The sequence below is a fragment of the Mastomys coucha genome, unplaced genomic scaffold (assembly GCF_008632895.1).
Source record: "Mastomys coucha isolate ucsf_1 unplaced genomic scaffold, UCSF_Mcou_1 pScaffold8, whole genome shotgun sequence".
In the NCBI taxonomy this organism is placed as follows: Eukaryota; Metazoa; Chordata; class Mammalia; order Rodentia; family Muridae; genus Mastomys; species Mastomys coucha.
Genome location: NW_022196914.1, coordinates 42,461,577 through 42,482,514, shown reverse-complemented (window position 1 = coordinate 42,482,514; position 20,938 = coordinate 42,461,577). Strand labels below are relative to the sequence as shown.

At 40.2% G+C, this 20,938-nt stretch overlaps 1 protein-coding gene and 1 pseudogene across 4 annotated transcripts in view; one reads left to right on the top strand and one right to left on the bottom strand.

Moving 5' to 3' along the window:
* Adgrv1 (adhesion G protein-coupled receptor V1) overlaps positions 1–20,938 on the top strand; it is a 543,529-nt gene that overhangs the window by 121,641 nt on the left and 400,950 nt on the right. For all 4 annotated transcript variants that reach the window (XM_031360570.1, XM_031360571.1, XM_031360569.1 and 1 more), the window contains 11 exons: positions 972–1,050; positions 1,150–1,288; positions 2,032–2,173; positions 7,467–7,729; positions 10,215–10,390; positions 10,907–11,031; positions 12,573–12,730; positions 12,825–12,971; positions 13,271–13,378; positions 16,645–16,909; positions 17,822–17,944. In XM_031360570.1, coding sequence (XP_031216430.1) covers positions 972–1,050; positions 1,150–1,288; positions 2,032–2,173; positions 7,467–7,729; positions 10,215–10,390; positions 10,907–11,031; positions 12,573–12,730; positions 12,825–12,971; positions 13,271–13,378; positions 16,645–16,909; positions 17,822–17,944 — 1,725 coding nt within the window. The remainder of the gene's footprint in view (positions 1–971; positions 1,051–1,149; positions 1,289–2,031; positions 2,174–7,466; positions 7,730–10,214; positions 10,391–10,906; positions 11,032–12,572; positions 12,731–12,824; positions 12,972–13,270; positions 13,379–16,644; positions 16,910–17,821; positions 17,945–20,938) is intronic.
* On the bottom strand, positions 5,955–6,985 carry LOC116083795 (annotated as a pseudogene).

The window sequence follows — 20,938 nt, the reverse complement described above, 5'->3', positions numbered from 1 at the left end:
CCCCTGCTCTCCTTCAAATTCATGGCTTCTTTATTCATTAATTTTTACTGCATGAATATATATGTATATGTATATTTATACATACATATTCACAAATAAGGCCTGTGGGATCCATAAGTGTTACTTATATTAAGTTTTAGTAGTGTGTTGTGGTTTTTAGGCTGTTTGGCTATAAGCCTGTAGTCCATTGGGTACAAATCCTGATTTTATTCCATCTCCTGAATGGTATAGTCCCCTTCAGTCTTAAGAGAATTGGCCTTCTTATTCCTTTCCTCACTAAATAGCTATGATAGTTGTCCTTAACTAAAGGGTAAAGTATTGAAACACACATGCACATGCACATGTGCACACGCGCATGAGCACACACACACACACACACACACACACACACACACACACACACACACCAGGAAGAGAAGTAATGTTTCAATACAGAAGAACAACTATTTGTAGCATACTGACAAAAATGCATACAGAGCAGACCACTATATTTTTATTTCTGCTTTATCAAACCCTTTCCCTAGTTTGTATTAATACTCCCTCTGTGTCACTTGTTACATGTATGGTTTTTCAGTGACCGTCTACCTTTCTCTTTCCACTTTATTTTTCTTTCTCTTGTCCTTTCTGCTTTCCCCAACAGTACCATTTTCGCCCATCCTGAAATAGAATGGAGATGTAAATGTTGCTTAATTTTGTTCAAAATGAAGCTATAACATTTGTAGCTTATAATGTCACACTGTTCTTAGTTGAATAGTTATACACCAATAACTCTTGGTAATAAAGATATTTCTCTTCTAATGTTACCAGTATTGTTTTTATTTTCTTAAACATATTTTCACTATGTGTAATACCTACACATAAAAATTTATATAATGCAGGCTTCAAATTCCATGGCATACAGTGACTTTAAATACAGTTTTGATGAATTTTATATTAAGTTATATTCATTCAGTATACCTCTGTTTTATCAGATTCAGAAGGCTTGACTGCACAGATTATCATAGATGCCAATGATGGTGCCCAAGGTGTGATTGAATGGCAACGTAGCAGGTAAACCCAAGATGTGTAGGCTCCTTTTTTAATTTCACATTCTTCACAATTACCACACAGAAGTTATGAGAGAAAACCAAGTCTATTCTGTTCTTCCAGATATGAAGTGAATGAAACCCATGGCATTGTAACACTGGTAGCGCAGAGGAGCCGAGTGGCCCTTGGCCAGGTGTCCTTATTTATGTATGCCCAGAATCTAGAGGCTCAGATGGGGCTGGATTACATTTGCACTCCACAGGTAGGAAAATCACCCCTGATGGCCATTTGCAACCACTGTTCCTTGAGAATCAGACTGATGTAGATATTTTATGGAAAATTAATCTCAGTAACTACTGTGTAAGATACTCCATAGAGAAAACCTAGAGGAAGATTTCTATATTATATAATTCTTTCTGCTGTAATAGGTGGTTGAATTAAGTTTTAATTGTATTCTATATATCACTCCCAATTTAGTATTTTTTTTTGCAGTATTTAATTCTGAAGAATGCCAGATAATGTATAAAAATGTTCATTATTAGACTCTCCCAGAATGTCTCCTGTGCTTGGGGAAAAAAGTCTAATTTTTTTTTTGGCTTAATGTATGGACGTACCTGAAGCCCTTGAAATATCTTTAAAAATTTTCTTGTCTTCATCCCATTTATTACATTTATTATGTAACCAAACATTTGCTTTCTTCTCGGTAACTTACTTGAAATACTTTCAATTTAAGTTTAAACAAAAAGAGAGCATGCAAAAGTTAAGATTCCCTGGAGCTAGAGCTTCAGGAGCTTATAGGAAACAAGGCAAGGGTTGTGGGAACCCACCTAGGGTCCTCTGAAAGAGCAGCAAACGTGAGTTAACAGCTGAGCCCCTCCCAGCCGGTAAAAGAGCATATTCTCTCTGTTATCGCGTATGCACGACTGCTTTATGAACATCTGATGAACACTTGCACTGAATTTATGTATTTGGTTTTTTAATTTATCTTTTTTTTTTTTTGACCAGATTCTTCATTTTGCTGATGGAGAAAGGTTTAAGCATGTGGACGTTGTGATTCTGGATGATGACATTCCAGAAGGAGATGAAAGATTTCAGTTGATATTAACAAATCCTTCTCCTGGACTAGAGCTGGGGAAAAATTCCATAGGTAGTTATCTTTCCTTTCACAGTCTCCTTTTTTCCACCCTGGTTCAGTAGTGTGAGATAGATGACCCTCTTCCTAGCCTCATATGAGAAGGGCCCTAAGCTCAGCATTTATACGTTCTCATGTCAGTGGGAAGGAATCCAGCCTCTGTGTGTGTGTGTGTGTGTGTGTGTGTGTGTGTGTGTGTGTGTGTGCACGCACACGCATGACAACAGCAAGGTTGGAGGAGGTGGATACTAAGCATAGTATTAAACGATGTTCTCAATTACTGAGGTTTTATTCAACGTGTAAACATCTCTCAGTCAGAGTTAGCATTCTGATGGGGTCTTGTGCTTACAATGATGAAAATGATGGAGATAGTTCTGCCAGTGCTGGGTCAGTGCTATGAAATCTGTGCCCAGAGTCAGGATACTCTGTCTCAGATACATTGAGAGAACTTTAATTCTCTAGTTGGAGTGGAATTGTTTCTAAAAATGCAATTTCACTGTGGGCTAGGTATTATAATGTCTGCTCTACAATGATAACAGTAATGGCAGAGAGAACTTCATGGACAGAACTCTGAATAAGAAAACACATTTATTTTTAGAACTTGTTATAAGTTTTTATTATCTGAAAATGTCATACACATTTGTAATGAAATATGATTATATCCACCCACAATTCGCCCTTCCAACTCTTCTTGGATCCCATCTCCTTCAACATGTCCCTTCCCAACTTCATGTTGCTTTCTTGCTTTTCTTCTTCCTCCTTTATTTTTATAGATTATATTACTGTAGATTAGTGTTATTGTATATTATCCTGTTAGAATTCAGTGTTTCAATTCTTTTGGTGAAGTACAGTGAACTTTATTGAGGGTATGTGAGAGAATAGGGGTCTTAAAATCCTCCACTCCTCCTTGCGGGTCTGGGATGGATACTCTGAGGGCAGATGCTCGGTGTGTTGGAGCTAAGTTGAAGCAGAAACCTTCCAGTTGCTGAAGGCCTCTGTCTTCCTTGCTCTTGTTGGTGTGGATGGTCCAGGGCTCCGTACTCCTTGGAGGCTTGTTTTAGTTAGGACTTTACTATTGGGAACAGACACCATGACCAAGGCAACTCTTATGAGGACAACATTTAATTGGGGCTAGCTTACAGATTCAGAAGTTCAGTCTATAATCATCAAGGCAGGAAACATGGCAGAGTCTAGACTGGCATGGCATAGGAGGAGGTCAGAGTTCTACATTTTCATCCAAATGAAGCCAGGATCAGACTGTCCTCAGCAGCTAGGAGGAAGGTCTCAAATCCCACCCCCACAGTGACACATGTCCTCCAACAAGGTTACACCTACTCCAATTAGGCCACACCTCCTAATAGTGCTACTCCCTTGACCAAGCATATTCAAACCACCACAAGGCTATATTGAACATGAGGTCTACGATTATAGAGTGGATCCAAATTCATTGTCTTAGGAATAAGTGAGCTTGGCAGAGTTCATTGAGGGGAAAGCTACCATCACCAAGGGTAAAGGACCAAGTGTCCCTGTTAGGGTTATACGAGACAACCTGATTCTCAGTGTATCCCAGGATGACCACTGGGGACCCTGTGGCACCTTTTATGTCATTTCATTGATGTCCTTGTATCAGGCAGCTTTCTCTAGGCAACTAGTCACATTTGCAACGTACACACCACAGGTAGGAACAGGGAAGGCCATTCCAGTGAGTGTCCCATTCAGCTCAGGCATGACCTCTTCTACATCCTAGTGAATGCAGGGATGGTATTCTGAAAATCCCCCTAGCCATGATACTGCAGTTTTCCTGAGGTACCACCCACAATCTTTTCATCACAGGGATGACTTGGACTGTGGTCATGAGTCTCTCCATGGTGCTGAAGTTGCCACGGAAAGGGGTAGAGGTCTGGATCTAAGCACTTGGTGGTGCAGGGGGCATTGCTGATATTTTGAATAAATTTTCAGACTTCTCATGGTCATGTCCATCACAAGAATGCAGAGGACGGAGATGATACTTTGGCTCCACTGTTAAAGCGAGCCCTAGCTATCTCCATGGTGGTGAAGATACCAATAGATTCCACTACATAATTAGTACAAATATCACCCCATTTGATAAGAGATGGTCTTAAACTTTCCTGTACTCAGCCTTGACTGTGGAACTTGGTTTGGTAGAAACATCCTGGAACTTGTAGATCATGTGGTTGCGGTCAATGAAGGGGTCATTAATGGCAATAGTATACATTTTGCTAGATTTTAAGGTCCTGCTGACCAGGCATCCTGGATGCAAAATCCATTCACTCCAGCCTTTATCATCATGTCACAGTGATGAGGCTGGTGCTGCCTGAGAACATGTGGCTGCTCTAGAGCCAGGACGAGCAGACAGGCTCAATTACTAGACATTTTATAGGTAATCTTCTGAGCTTGTTCTTATGTTTTAAGTTCATTATGTTATCTTTTATTATAAACTGTTTTAAAATATCACTTTTATTGCTAATTTTAAATTTGATTTGCTTTTCCCCCAAAACAACATATTTTACTATATTTTTCTGAAAAATGTGTAATTTGATTTGTATGTGGTTACTTTTAACATAGGAAATTATTTATTGATGATAATAATATATGAGACAAGAATATACATTTATTTTTATTCTAAAGTGTAAAGCTACTACCCTAAATTTTAAAGATGGGCTTTTATTACCTATTGATTTTCAATATAAAATTTATTCTTATCAATGTCCTAGTTTGGCTTTGCTTCTGTGATAAACACCATTGCTAAAGCACATTGGGGAGGATAACCCACCTTAGTCATTGTTCAAGACAATTCCTCACTAGCTTGCCTACTGGCTCTGGCATGAGTTGATGAAAGAGAGAAAGAGAGGCAGGAAGAAGGAGGGATGGGAGGTAAAGAGAGAGGAGAGAGAGAGAGAAGGAGAAGGGAGGGAGAGAGAGGGGAGAGAGGGATAGAGAGAGGTTCTACAGTTCAAACATGAGCTATTTAAAGGGACATGAAAGTGGATCAAAGGAGAGACAAGGTGGTCACAATCAACATTTTGTGTCCATCTTTCTTTTATTTTCACATCAATTTCTGTGTCAATTATCTATTTTGAATGAGATCCATTTACTGTTACATTTTCAGTCAATGACAACTGATATATAAAGATATGATAATGCTTAAGTCTATATGTCTTGGCTGGCAGGATGGCTCACCTTAAGGTAAAGGTGTTTGCCACCAAGCTTGATGATCCGAGTTTGACCCCTGGGATTTATATGATGGATTTCCACAAGTTGTCCTCTTGACTTCCACATATACACACACTCTAATGTGCTCTACCCACAGATAAATGAATACGTAGATAACTGTAAGAATAATAAAGATCTTGAAGCTGACTTCCTGGCTTGTACTATAGTTCTGTTACCTTCCAGCGTTGTAACAACTTCTCCTCCTCCTCCTCCTCCTCCTCCTCCTCCTCCTCCTCCTCCTCCTCGTCCTCCAGTAAAATAATTTTATTTCCTACCACAGTAAACATGTACATCCAATAGCTGTCCACTCTGTACATCCATGCACAAATGACTTCCGTGTCCCCTCGGCTTTGAGAGCTAACGTTTAGTGAAAGCTGTCTTGGTTGAGGAGTGAGGTGTCTAGCTGGCTAACCTTCTAACATATTGGGCCAGTCACAGCAGAGTCTACTTCATTGGGTGAGCTACAGAAATTTAGAGCTTTGAAAAGCTACTACACTTTTGCATCTAATGCTTCCAGGTGAACAGGATGCGGCCATAGAGCTCGTATTCCAGAGGGATCTCATCAGTTTTTCTGGTGATGGAACTACTTATCCACTGTTACAGAAAGTTCGAAGATCTAAAGAGGGGTCGGGTTGGGGCTATTTTTCTGAATGGAGCAGGCAGTGTTTGGATGAGGATGTAGAACATAGCCCATGCAGGGTCCCTCCCATAGTGTCCACATGGAATCTGAGGGGCCAGAGTGATAGAAAGTGCCCATCTGTTGGTAGTGAGCAGGCAGATTCACATGGTGGTGGCAAAAGATCCACAATGGCTTTGGCAGCATCAGGATCATATTTGAAGGGGCTCTCCGACACTGTGGTGTTCATGCAACTGATTCCCTTCCCATCTGTTTTCTTAGTTACTAATGCTTTCCAGTAATCGTGGGTGTTTTTAATAATGTCAACTGCAAACTCCCTTGTCTTCAAATTCTGCATTGAATGCAAACTCATTTTCTGGTTTCCCATCAGGAACCTTATACCTTCTAAACCAATCAAAAGTAGCTTCTAAGTAGCCAGGTTTCAGCTGTTCGACATCAGAAATATCGTTATAGTTGGCTGCGTTTGGGTCGTCCACATTAATGGCATTGACCTTACAGTCGGTCTCGCCCTCGTCGATCATAGCCAGTATGTCCAGGACCTTCACCCTGATTATCTCACCTCTGGGACACACCTTGCTTCCAATTTCACAAACGTCAATTGGGTCGCTGTCACCACAGCAGTCAGTGTGCTTGTCACTGTGTCCAGGGTCTTCCCATGTCTGACGGATGGCGCTGTAGTTCCAGATATACCCTTTATAAGGAAACATATTCGCAACATAGCGGAGCTTTCTCTTTTTCACATCTTGCTTAATTGAGTTTAAAGGGTCCTTTGTAGCAATCTCCATTTTTGCATTGGACCAGCGTGGAACCTCCACCACCATGTGGAACACATCCTTGTCTGCATAAACTGGAACATCGTGGAATGGAGAAATATACTGGCCTTTATCATTTTTGAGGAAGACGCGGTACTCAAGGGTGAAGGACGCGGCGCACTCCTCGCTGCTGATGCCGCTCATGGTGTACAAGATGCGCCGCTGCCTCCGCTGCCGCTGCCACCGCTGCACTACCACACAACCACACAGCCCAGACCGGGAGTGACTGTACGGAGAAGAGAGCCCGCACCTGTGCACCACGAGCTCTTTTTTGTTTGTTTTTTGTTTTTTGTTTTTGTTTTTTTGTTTTTGTTTTTTAAGTCAGGGTTTCTCTGTCTAGCCCTGGCTGTCCTGGAACTCACTCTGTAGACCAGGCTATCCTCGAACTCAGAAATCCACCTGCCTCTGCCTCCCAAACGCTGGGATTAAAGGCGTGCGCCACCACTGCCTGACCTATAAGTATCTGTGTATAGTCTGACACAAGGTGGGGATAGTAAAAGATTCTCCCTCATGGACTGTGGCGAAAACTAAGTTAATACAGATTACACTGTCAGTTGTGAGAATACTCGTTAGGATTTGTAGCATTCATTCTTCAGTTGTTTCATGGATGTTCTTGTTTTAACAGCTTTGATTACTGTCCTTGCCAATGACGATGGTCCTGGAGTTCTGTCCTTTAACAACAGTGGGCACATATTCCTCAGGGAACCGACATCTCTCTACGTGCAGGAGAGTGTAGCAGTCTTAATCATTGTTCGGGAGCCAGCCCAAGGTCTATTTGGAACGGTGGCAGTTCAGTTTGCTGTGACAGAAGCCAACTCCTCAACTGAATCTAAGGATCTGGCTCCTTCCAAGGGCTTCATTGTTCTAGAGGAGGGCGTTCGCTACAAGGTACAGTTGAACCTTTAATATCTTTAATAAGAACCCAAGATTATTTTTATTATTTAAAATTTTTTCCCTCAGAAGTGTGCCCCCTTGGTTCTTAAATAACAAAGCAAAAAACCTTCTTAAAGGAGAGAGACATTGGCGCTAGAGTGCATGGTAAGCATTTCAGAGTTATGAAGTGTACACAGATGGCAGCCTGGGAAATTGTCTGTTACTGTGGTAGAGGAATATGCAAGAATTAGAATGTGTAACTAGCATTTTAAAATTTAAAATTAGGGACTGGAGAGATTGCTCAGCACTGGCTGCTCTTCCAGAGGTCCTCAGTTCAATTCCCAGCAACCACATGGTGGCTCACAACCATCTATACGGGGATCTGATGCCCACTTCTGGCATGCAGGTATACATACAAATAAAGCACACATGGAATAAAAAATTAAATCTAAAAAAATATTCTAAAATCATTTAAATGGTATTTTTCTTGTATATTGTCAGTGAGAACATTAGCCAAAAGAGACTTTTATGCTTGGCCTTTCATTCTTGCCTGCCATATTTCAGATGAACAGACAAACAGGAGTTTAGAGGAAAAACTGCCTGATTTGAGATTAGTTATGAATACAGTCTACTAAAAATAAAATAAAATAAAACATGCCTTCCAATCTTCCTTTTCTGTATAAGACCTTTTTTAAGTTTGGAACTCAATTTTATTAAAACTTTGTTTTAGATTTATTTTATTTATATGTATATGAGTGTTTGACCGTGTGTGTGTGTGTGTGTGTGTGTGTGTGTGTGTGTGTACCACATGTGTGTCTGGTGCCTGTGGAGGTCAGAAGCGGGGCACTGGGTTCTTTGGGAATGGAGTTACAGATAGTTGTGAGCTGCCATGTGGGTGCTGAACTGAACTCAGCCCCCATATGGGTCGGAATTGAACCCAGGTTCTCTGGAAGAGAAGCCAGGGTTCGTAACCACTTGAACCATCTCTCCACCCGCACAGCTTTATTTTTGAGACACAGTTAAAAATATTTGGTTACATTATCTTATGCCTTTTACAGCCATATACAGTGCTAAACTAGTATACTTATAGTGATTGAACATTGGAAGTAACCTAATGATTGAAGAAGTCTGTTTTCTGTGATATAGGTTAGACCCAGGGCCTTGGGAATGCTTGCAAGCACACTACAGCTCACCCACATTCTCAGCCCTCATATGTGTATAAACGTCAGCAAGTTCTCCAAGTTCACACTTTGGTATTCTTGAAAATCTAAACCTTTAATTGATTTCCTTAAAGATCCACTCCAATTTTGAAATGATATAAAAACTTAAAGCATAAGTGTTTTGTGAATTTGCTATTATTTCATTCATATTTTATTCTTGTGTTAAAATTACATTTTATTTTGTCTTTCCTTGAACTTGTCTTATATTTTTAAGATCTTTGAAATGTTCACTAAAAAAATTAATTGTTAGGAGAAATTAAATAAATTTTGAACTAATCCAACTGCCTCCCACACTTTAATTTTAAAATGTAAGTTGTAAGGTACACAGTCCCTAAGCATATAGGGAAATGACTTTAAAGATGTGATGTGTACATATGTCTACCATGCAGAGGAAGATGTCTAACTGTTATTGAGAAGCATCTCTTTTTGACCTTTGCTCTTTCTAGAGAAAGCAGCTTTCCAACTTTTAAAATCTAGGACTATCTTGCTCTGCAGAGACAGGGTTGTTCAGCTGTTACAAGTTTCTGTTGACACCTTTCACTCAGCATGCTGGGAGCATATGGTCGCACGTGTCAGTGGCTGGTTCATTTCCCCATTACTGTGCTGCATTCTGAGGCCACAGCCCTTTTATTCCGCTGCTGGCCAGCATTTGGATTGGTTCTAGTCTCTACTCACTCTGCCTGTCCCTGCTTCTAGCTAGTCATTTCCAGACGACATAATTTTCAGAAATTATGTAGCCCAGATAGGACAAAAATGTTACAGAAATCTGCACATGAATTTAACCTGGTAATCAGTGTTTTTCAAGAACTTTAAAAATAGTGTTTTATTTTAAAATTATGCATGGACATTGGTTTGTATGTGTCTGTTCACATGGATGCAGATTCCCATCTAGGCCAGAAGAGAGCATCCTGTCTCCTAGGACTGGGGTTACATCCCTGTGGGCTGCCTTGTATAGACCTGCTGGGACTAAGTTTGGGTTCTCTAGGGTAGCAGCAGGAACTCTTAACTGCGGAGCCCTCTCTCCATCCCCAACTAAGATTGTTTTTTAAATGCTGGCAACTATTACTTTTCAGACACTCTAGGGCAGCAGATCACAGTGTTGCAAATCCATAAGGTAGGAACTTGAAACAATTGTGGTCACTACATGATGGAAATCAAATATAAATAAATAGAAGACATTTTTCAAAACATATGTTATGAAAATGTGTAGTAAATTTCTATAAGTGTGTCTTTCAAAAATGACCATATTCTATTATCTTTATTCTTCCATTGTGTTTCAGGCCCTGCACATCTCTGCCATATTAGACACGGAACCAGAAATGGACGAGCATTTTGTCTGCACCCTGTTTAATCCAACAGGAGGTGCTAGACTAGGAGCCCATGTTCAAACCTTGATAACAGTTTTGCAAAACCAGGCTCCTTTGGGACTATTCAGTATCTCTGCTGTTGAAAATAGGTATGGGTTATTTATAAAGAATTAACATTTTGAAGCAAAATTATTAAGACTTTTGAACTGAGAAGATGTAGATAGAAATTAATATCTCATTGTTTTTAATATATCTGGGAGCTGACAAATATTTATATTTTATTTCTTAAAATAAGTAAGGCATCTAATGTTATTAATAGGCTAAACCTCTCCTACTTCACCTATTTCTAAGGAGTTATCTGAGTTTTATATGGAGAGAGCTTAGAATGGTGATATTGTTTGATATATATTATAAAGTGACAGATATTTAATCATTGTTATGATAACATTGGAGTGTCACATTTGTATTTTTTATTTAAAAATTCTCCATAATTGAATTCATTTGAATACTAGAGTCTAGTCCTCCATTGTATAAAATGTGTGGGTCTCATTGGTGTGTACAGGCTTACAAGTATATCAAATAATATGCTGGCAGTGTAATATGTATTTTAAATATTTAGAAATTATTCTCTTCTGCTTTCCAAAACCCATTTGTTTTTCTTTTAGGGCTACTTCTATAGATGTTGAAGAATCCAACAGGAGTGTGTACCTCAATGTGTCACGTACAAATGGCCTTGATTTGGCTGTGAGTGTACAGTGGGAGACAGTATCTGAAACAGCTTTTGGCATGAGTACGTTTAGCTTTCTTTCCATATGTGGTGTATTACCAACAGAACGGGTACTTGATTCTGTTATTGGATCCATAGTATTTACTGTGCATTATTCATGCACTAGACTTGGAACTCAGCTCACAGAGCTTAGCATTTAGGCATGCCCAGAAATAACTATAGGAAATAAAAAAATAAATTTGCATTGCAAATAACAATAATGCTTTTGGGGAAATTGGAAGTAGTAAAATGTATGTGAGGGCTGAAGAGATGGCTCTACAGTTATGAGTACTGGATTCTCTTTTAGAGGACCTGAATTCTGTTCTACCACCCAAGTCAGGTTCACAATTGCCTGGAACTCTAGATCATGAGCTCTGACACCCTCTTCTGGCCTCTGCAGGCACCCATACACATGGCACATATTCAATCTCTCTTTCACTCTCTCTCTCTCTCTCTCTCTCTCTCTCTCTCTCTCTCTCTCTCTCTTAGAAAATACAAGATGGGTATTTCTAAGGAGAATCAATAATTGCACTAAGACCGATGAATGAGGATTGGATGTGAAGCATTGGGCTGGAAGAGGCTGGAGACAGCAGTGAATGGCTGTCAAGGCTGGAGACTTGAGTCATAAACTGGTATATAAGAGAAAATATAGAATGGACAGTGAACAGAGAAGTAAGAGAGAATATTTACCTTGAGTAGTTAGGTAGGGCTAGATCATTAAAGAACTTGAAACATCTCTTGGATGCCATACTCATCCTAGCTTTAAGGAAAATCCTCTCGGTGGTTTAGGTACACCTAAGAATGCTGTAGCATGACCATATTTATACTTTATAGACATTGTTCAGAGTGTCATGTGAAGAATTGTTTATGTAGAAGAGAGGAGAAGATGCAGAGGATGAACAAGGAGGCAGCAGGCGAGGTAGCTTAGCCCCAGGAATGGATTGTCTGTGATGGCAAGTGAGATGTGGTAGACTGCAGGGATGGATTGTCTGTGACGGCGAGTGAGATGTGGTAGACTCCAGGAATGGATTGTCTGTGATGGTGAGTGAGATGTGATAGACTCCAGGGATGGATTGTCTGTGACGGCGAGTAAGATGTGGTAGACTCCAGGGATGGATTGTCTGTGATGGCAAGTGAGATGTGGTAGACTGCAGGGATGGATTGTCTGTGACGGCGAGTAAGATGTGGTAGACTCCAGGGATGGATTGTCTGTGATGGCGAGTGAGATGTTGTGGTAGACTCCATGTTTCTAGCTTATACAGTTGAGGGGAAGTTCAAGCCACCATCTAAGAGAGAAATTATCAAAGAAGTATGATTTGAGGAAAGAGGGTGCACTAAGTGTGGTTTAGAACTGCTTGTGTCTATTCTCTTTTATACACAACATGCACATACCTACATGCACACACATGTACACAAACACACACGCACACACACACACCCTCCTCCTCTTCATTACCATCATCATCTTTCTAACACATCCACTAGCTTCACTCTTTAAATAATGCCAAATGAGATAAGATTCAGATGTAATTATATACACATTAATATTTATTTTATTATTTTAGGGGGAATGGACGTTGTCTTTTCAATATTTCAAAGTTTTTTTGGTGAGACAGCATTAGACTGGTGTTTCTTTCATGTTGAAGATTCAGTTTATGGTGTGATGTTAAGAAAATCCTCAGTAGTTGTTTATCGATGGCAAGGGACTTTTGTTCCAGTTGAGGTAAGCATCCCTATTTGATTTATGGTGCACAAAATAAAATGTATGTCAAAACTTTGATGCAGCACTAATTACTGATATCATTTCTGTTTCCTAGGACTTAAATGTAGAAAGTCCTAAAGCTTGTGAGGCCTTTACTATTGGTGTTTCCCCATATCTTGTGATTACTCATGGGGAAAGAAATGGAGAAAAGCCTTCCATTAACAGTGTGTACATGCTCACTTCTGGATTCAGATTATTCCTGGTAAAAAAAAAAATCTTCCTTTTTCTGTAGATTCTTTATTTAAGTGCAATTCAGATTTGTAAGAAGAATTAAAATGGAGAATGCTTTATGTTCTATGTTAAAGTACAAAAGAACTCTTTTTGCAATTTGATACACATTGTAACAAGTATCTAAATTCAAGACTATTTTTTGTCTCCAATTGATACTTATGAGTGCATAGCCTACAAATTAAACACCCTTTCGAATGTTAAGTCAGGTCTAATGCATGCTGCTACCAACTTCAGCTGCTTCCTTCACTGGTTTAATCCCTCTGTTTTCAGGTACAGACAATTGTTATTTCGGGAAGTTGTCAAGTAAGACATTTCACCTCAGATAGTCAAGACTACTTCATCATTGCAAGTCAAAGAAATGATTCTGAATTAACTCAGGTGTGATTCTCTTAAAGTGAAAATTTCCTCCCTTCTAAAACATGCTAATTAAAATTGGTCTCTATTTATAGGATTTATAAAATGCCATAATTTCATGGTGGTAATGTAGAATAATACTGCTTGGACATAGTTTTTGAAGACTAGGGTTAAAATATTAGATTTTTCTTCAGGAGAGAAAGCCAATCTAATAATAGCAGAAGCATCTGATTAGGGGCTAATCAAGTTGGAAAGCACTATGGAGAAAAAATCCCAGCTCAACAGATGGTATCAGAAAAGAGTCACGGTTACCATTGCCAAGTGGGCACTTGGTACCGCAGCCCACACTTCACACTTCTCTGGCACACTACATCTTGTGATCTTTGAGGTTTGTCTCCTAGGCTTCCTTCCATACATGCTTCTTACCTCTTTATTTTCAGCTAATGGCTCTCCTGCCATTATTCTTGGTTAAAAAGAATCTTCCTTTTTCTATACATTCTTAAGTGCAATTCATATTTGTAAGATTAAGCAAAATAGAAGATGATGTACGTTCTATACTATCTTCCATAAGGAACGAAATCTTTCAGAAGGAATCTTACTACTTGTACAACACTTGAACCCAGCCTTACTCCCACTTGCCATCACCGTGGACCCCTGTCTATGGAAGCTTTTCCTCTCACACTGACGCCCTTCTTGCCTTCATAGGCTGGCTTATCCCTCCCTGTTGGCATACAGTGAGCATAACGTTCAAGCACTGTCCAGTTTAAAAAGAAAGCCTCTCTTCCCTGATACTCTCTGTCTCTCTCCATCTCTTTCCATCTCTCTCCATCTATCTCCATCTCTATCTCTCTCCCTCTCTCAATCTCTCTCTGTCTCTGTCTCTCTCCCTCTTTCCCTCTCTTAATCTCTCTCTCTGTCTCTCTCTCTTTCTCTCTCTGTGATATAAGGAAATCACTCCTCACTTGGTCTGACTTCCATGGTCAACTTGACAGACTCTAGATATAGCTAGTCTTTGGCTATGACAATGAGGATTATGTAGATCAGGTTACCTGAGGTGAGAAACCCATCTTTACTCCACCAGCACCATTCTGTAGAGCAGTGAAAGCGGACTGAGCACTCATCCTCCCATCTCTGGGCAGTGAATACAGGCTGACCAGCTGCCCTGGTTCCCACTGCTGTGCATTGCCCACTGTGATGGACCGTATCCCGGAGCTGTGGACCAAATGAACCCTTCACGAAGGTGCTTTGGCCAGAATCCTTTATCATTAAACAAGAAACATAGTTAATACTACTTTCCACCAATGGCGACTGGGTTGTCCCGTCTTCTGGGATTGGTGTATCCTCGCTGTGATTTACCACATGGTGGTCAGCATGGCCTCAAACTTGAAACATCTTTTCTCTTGCACAAATCAATGTTCTCCATCGTCCTCTTTTTCCCTCATCTGTCACCATCTTCCCTGCACTCCCTTGCCCTCCCCTCTCCTCCCTTTCCTCCTTTCCTCCCTCTCTTAGTCCCTCCCTCTATTTCTTCTGCTTCCCCTACTCCCTGCCCATCCTTCCCAGACACTACTGTCATTTCCCACTTTCTTTCTAAACTGAGTTGTCTTGGGGCTTTTTTAGAATTCAGTTTTAATTTATATTTTTCTTTCTGTGTCCTTGCTCTGGGTAGTTTCATAAGTCTGTGGTTTGACATACACTGTAGGCCAGTGTCTTCCAAATCACGCCTGCAACCTTTCCTCTGTAGGATAGACACCTGTGTCTGTTTCTTCCCATGTCACTCATATACACTTTCAGCATGTAATATATAACAGCGTGGCCTGAACTTAAAATGTTCTTCATATGACTGGTCTCGTTTTTATGTCAGAAAATAGCACCCCCATAAGGTAGAATTATTCAAGAGGAATTATGGGATAGCCTCTGGTTAATTATCCTTTTATATCTGGTTATCATAAAGTACTTTTTTGAGTGTCTCAATACTATTTGGAACACAGTCTCATCTGTCCACTTCTTACTTTCCACTAAGACATTTTCATACCATTTCTCCCTGAGTCACTTAGAACCCTTGCAACCCATCTCTAGCATCTTCTCACCTCTGCAGACCTATTTTCTGTCACTTGTCTGCAATTACCTTCCTACACAATATTACTTTGTGTTATTAGTCATTTTAAAACTACTTAACAACTTACAATTGCACTTACAAAGATTTCACATTTTTATATAGTCTTTTAAATAGACTGTGTCTTTAATATAGACTGACTGTCTTTAATGTCTGTATGTTATATAGCATTTTGCCATCCTTTCCTCGTTTTTCTAGCTCACTACTGCAGCATGCCTTGATGGGATCATTTTTACTTATATTTTACTGTCTCAGAGACTCACATCTGAACTACTATCGCCCCAAGAACAGGGACAGCCTTACATTTCCAGTTCCCCATTCCCTTCATGTTGTGCCAGGATGGATTAATCTTTGCCTAGAACAAGACAAATGTTCTGTCTTCGGAGCTAGCATGTCTAACTTGACTTCCTCAGGACATCCATATTCTGTGCTCTATCATCTTAACTGTCATGCTCAGTACTGTCTCAGTGTGCAGTCTTTACTTATTGATAGCTCAGTTATCTCTTCTTGATAATTGATGGGGCCTTGGATGTACCCATCGCCCCAAGCCTAAAGCTTGTCTGGAAGTCCAAACTTTACCTATACACTACAATGCTCTATAAAAGTGAGCAGGTTGTAGAGTGAGCCAGGTGAATTATTAACTTCCTCCTAAGGTAGACTCTGGATGTTTATCCTGAAGCCCTATATATGCCTTGCTACCACGATGACAGAAAACAAGGCTGCTATCCTCAGGTGAAAATGTCTCTCTGTTCTGTTGTTTGAGGTGCTGTTGAAGATGTGGAGGCATCAAGTATTTTAGTTTTTATATTCAGTTTGATTCTTTTCAATTTTTGGTTTTCTGCTTTGTTTACCTCTCCATATATTTTATACTAATTTCTTCTCAAATAACTTCTCTTTGTCACAAACAAACACACATACACAAACACACACAGATATAAGGGAGAGGGTGAAGGGAATAAGTAGGGAGGGAGAGAGGGAAAGAGAGAGAAAGAGAGAGAGAGAGAGAGAGGAAGAGAGAGAGAGAGAGATATTCAATTTTATTACTTTTCTATTCCCCACATTACCCTCACTCCACTAAGCAGTAGGCTGCAGGAGTTGTGGTTTATGACCGTGCTGCATTGTCCCAGGTTGAATTCCTGGTCATAAAGAGCTTGTGTTTGGACTTTCCCTACAGGTTTTCAGATGGAATGGAAACAACTTTGCCTGGCATCAGACATTGCCTGTCCAAGGTGTACTGGGCATGGCCTTGTTCAGCAGGGGAGACTCTGTCTTCTTAGCCATTTCTCAAGCTAACATCAGACGAACCCCCCTGTTATTTATGTGGTCTGGTAGTCAGTTTATTAACTTTCAAGAACTGTCCATCAGTGGGATAACACAAGTTGAGGCTCTGTCTTCGGGCGATGATTTTTACTTATTTTTTGCCAAAAATACATTTCTAGGTGAGTGAATGCAGTAATGTATGTACAGTTACTACCCCAAACTACCCAGCATTATATGTTTTATGTAAAATGTTGTGTTTTTTGATAATCCCTAGACTAATGCCAGTTAGAAGTGGATTTAAAAAAAAAAAGCATTATACCTGTGACTTTGTGCTGGACTGAACCAGTTTAAACTTGTATTCCTATAAAATGAGCAGTAGAGAGGTAATGTGAAAATGTGTATACAGATTTTATAGTCAATCTCCCACCACTCCTGCAGCTTCTGGAATAGGTAAATTTATAGGACTGTACTTGGGCTGTCATGAGAAATTTATAGAATAATGTCTAGTGACATTTGATAAAACTGATTCAAGATATAATCTGCATAAGAATATATTTTCTTCCTATTATTTCAGTTTCAAGGATGAAATGTCAATAATCATCAATAAGGAAACATTCTTTTTTTAAAACAAAAATTCTAGCTTTTTATTTCATATATATTGGTGTTTTGCCTGGATATATGTCTGTGTGAGGGTGTCAGACCCCTGAAATTACAGACAGCTATAAGCTCCATGTGGGTGTTGGAAATTGAACCTAGATCCTCTGGAAAAATAGCAAGTACTCTTAACCACTGAGCCATCTCTCCATCCCAGACACAGTTTATTCTTGGTCTTTCTTGTGTGTAGCTTGGTTTGTGTGTGTGTGTGTGTGTGTGTGCTTCATGTTACAGAGTCTGTCTCCTTGTATGTCTTAGTGTGTGTGTGTGGTTTTATGTGATAAAAACAGAAAGTGATTGCTGTGTTCCCTACCAAGTTGAATTGTTAAAATGGATGTTTTCTGTGGAAAGTTTCCTTGAATTTAATAGTTTCCTTTAGTTCTGCTGTGCAGTGTTGTCATCTTTGTACAGCTTGTTGCTTTTTATTTCTTAACCAGGAAGTCAGAATGCAATCGACATTTTCGTCTGGGAGATGGGACAGTCATCTTTGAGATATTTCCAATCCCTTGACTTTGATGCTGTTAACAGAATCCGTTCCTTCACACCAGCTTCTGGAATAGGTAAGGGCATTCGACTGCTAGCCAGTCTTAAATGCAGTATGGGGACCTGGACTGATTCCCGTCTCACTGAGTTTACAAAGAATGGCAAGTTCTCAGAGACTGGGTGTTTTAGTAGAACTATCACATCAGAACTTTGTAATAATAATCCATCCAGAAATCTAAGAGCTACAAGAAAATGGATACTTTCTGATTTATTAATTTTACTTTGTGTATTTTATTTCCCATGTTTAGCCTGCGTGCATGTATGTGTACCATGTGTGTGCTTGTTGCCCGTGGAGGTCAGACAAGGGCATTACATCCTGCCTAAGTTAGGGTGTCTGTTGCTGTGACAAAGCACCAAGAGGAAGCAGCTTGAGGAGGGACGGGTGTACTGCACCCTAACTCCAGCTTGCACTCTGTCACTGAGGGAATGGAAGGGAGAAACTCAAGACAGAAACATGGAGGCGATGTGTGTATGTAGCATGCATGTGCAGGTATGTATGCCTACTTCTGTGTGTGTGTGCATGTGTGAGTGTGTGTGTACAAGCTGAATGAGGGTGTGTGCTGTCCTGCTCTGTGACTCTCCTTGATCCTGGAGTCTCTCCCTGATCCTGGAGTTCAGCTGGCACTCAACAAACCCAAGACATCCATCTGTCTCTGGATATCCCACAGTGCTGGAATCCAGGACTGGAGGAGGTGTATGTGCAGTCCTGCCTGGTTCTTTTTTATTTTTTAGTTTTTGTTTTTGTTTTGTTTTTTGAGACACGGTTTCTCTTTGTAGCCCTGGCCATCCTGGAACTCACTCTGTAGACCAGGCTGGACTTGAACACAGAAATCCGTCTGCCTCTGCTTCCCAAGTGCTGGGATTAAAGGCGTGCACCACCACCGCCCGGCTCTGCCTGGCTCTTTTAAGTGAATGCTGAGGTCAGAGTTGAGGAAATCATTTCTGTAGCAAGTGTTCCTACACATTGAGTTATCTGTAGCCTCTTAAAATATTTCTTTAAAATACATGTCTCTTAATAGCATTTCTGAGAAAGATGGGGCTTTTATTTCATGTCTGGTTGTTAGATAATTTCTAGGTCACCTTTCATTTGTTTTTCTAGCTATATTTAAGTATGACTGACATAGAAGCACTGTATATCTTTAATACCTATGGCATGATGCTTTGAAGCACATGTAAAATCATTTGTTTCATTAACCTACAGGGCCTATCACTTTTCTGTATGTAGTGGAAACTCAAGCTTTATTCCCCTGACATATTCTGAGCTTTCAGCTCATTGCTGATTGTACAGTTCCCACCCTATACTATATATAATGAGCTTTTCAGAACTTATCGACAACTGAAGATCTTATCCTTTCATCAGTTTCCTTCCAGTTCCTGCAGTGTAGGCCTGTGGCAACCACCATTGCAGGGGTTTTCATTTAAAGATTTGTTTATTTGTTTGTGCATGCGTGTACACATGCATGTACACATGCATGTGCACCTGTGGGCAAGCCTGTGTCACAGTTGCATGTGGAGGTGAAAGCAGAGCTTATTTCTGCCACACTATAAACTGTTAAGTGTACAGAAGTGAGCCACCCTTCAGAGACACGGAGTCTGTGGATGGAGCAGGGTGTGGCCGGCTGTATTACACAGGCTTTGCTTTCATCTGTGGCTCCATCCCCTTGGCCCCATTGTGGGTTCTTTCTACAGGGGTTCAAGGTTTTCAGATCTTCAGGACAGTTGAATATCTCTAACATGAACATTTGAAATCTCAAAGGATGTCACAATGAAATATTATACCCACGATGCCTTGTTTTAAGGATAAAATTAATACATAATTCATGTGAGATTACCCTCGGTAATACTATAGGATAATGGAATGTGACTTTTATGTTGTTGCTGTTGTTTTCTCTCTTTGAGACAGGGTCTCTCAGCACAGCCCTTGCTGTGCTAGAACTCATTTTGTAGAGCAGGTTGGCCTCAAACTCATAGAGATCTGCCTGCCTCTGACTCTGAAGTGCTGGAATTAAAGGTGCACCTCACCACTCGTGTGAATCTTTATGGTTATAATTGTGTCTAATTCTCAGCACATTTGACCACATATATAAGTATTCCAAAATCTAAAAATCTCTGAAATCTGAAATATTCTAGTTCTTCACATTTCATATAAAGGGTCTTAGCCTGTGGAAGAGAAATGGAGTGTTATCTTTCAGCATCTGGATTTTTGCTGTCGGCTTCTGCGTTTGGCCTGTTAACAATATAGCCAGTCACGTAAAACTCATGAAACTTGATGATACAGGAGTGAACCACCCAAATAGCTTCTCTGTAAAACAGTTTGGACCTCACAGATTATCTAAGTGTCTTGAAACTCCTGGCATGAACATTACTGAGGTAGAGAAGTCCTTAAAGGCATTTCAGAGGTACTTGCTGCTCAAAGCCCTTCTTTAATAATGTCTCCTTGCTTTGTTGCAAGAAAGGTGGAGGAAATGTGTTGCAGCTGCTTAGACCAACTAAGAGAAGGTCCTGAGCTATAAGGGACCATAGACATGTGAGAGTTTGTGGCCAGGACACATGAGCTCTTCATTCATGACAATTTCTGACTATTCGAATGTGGGCAGCAAAACTCTCGCACCTTGGCCATGTCAAGGCTCTTAGTTTGAAATTTAGGAAGGCTGTAGGGGAATGTGTCTATTCATAGCAGTAAGCAGTTGGTTCTAGGTGGCGGTAGTTCGAGGTAATGTTTAGCATCCCAGGCGGTTAGAGGTGTGGCACAGATTCAGAAGGAAGTGAGAGGTTTAGATTTCAGAGATGCTGACCCTTGGGGATAGACAAGATGGCACAGTTAAGACAAGAGTAAAGGGCAGGAGACAAGCAGAATTAGCCAAACCTACAGGACTCCAGCTTTCTTTGTGGAATCGTGATTCAGTATTGCATCTTCCAGCAGGGTCACTAATCTCCCTCAGCCACTGAGCTCGAATGGGAGGTTTGCCCTGTGGGTTTCTGTTTTTTGTTTTTTTTTTTGTTTTTTTTTT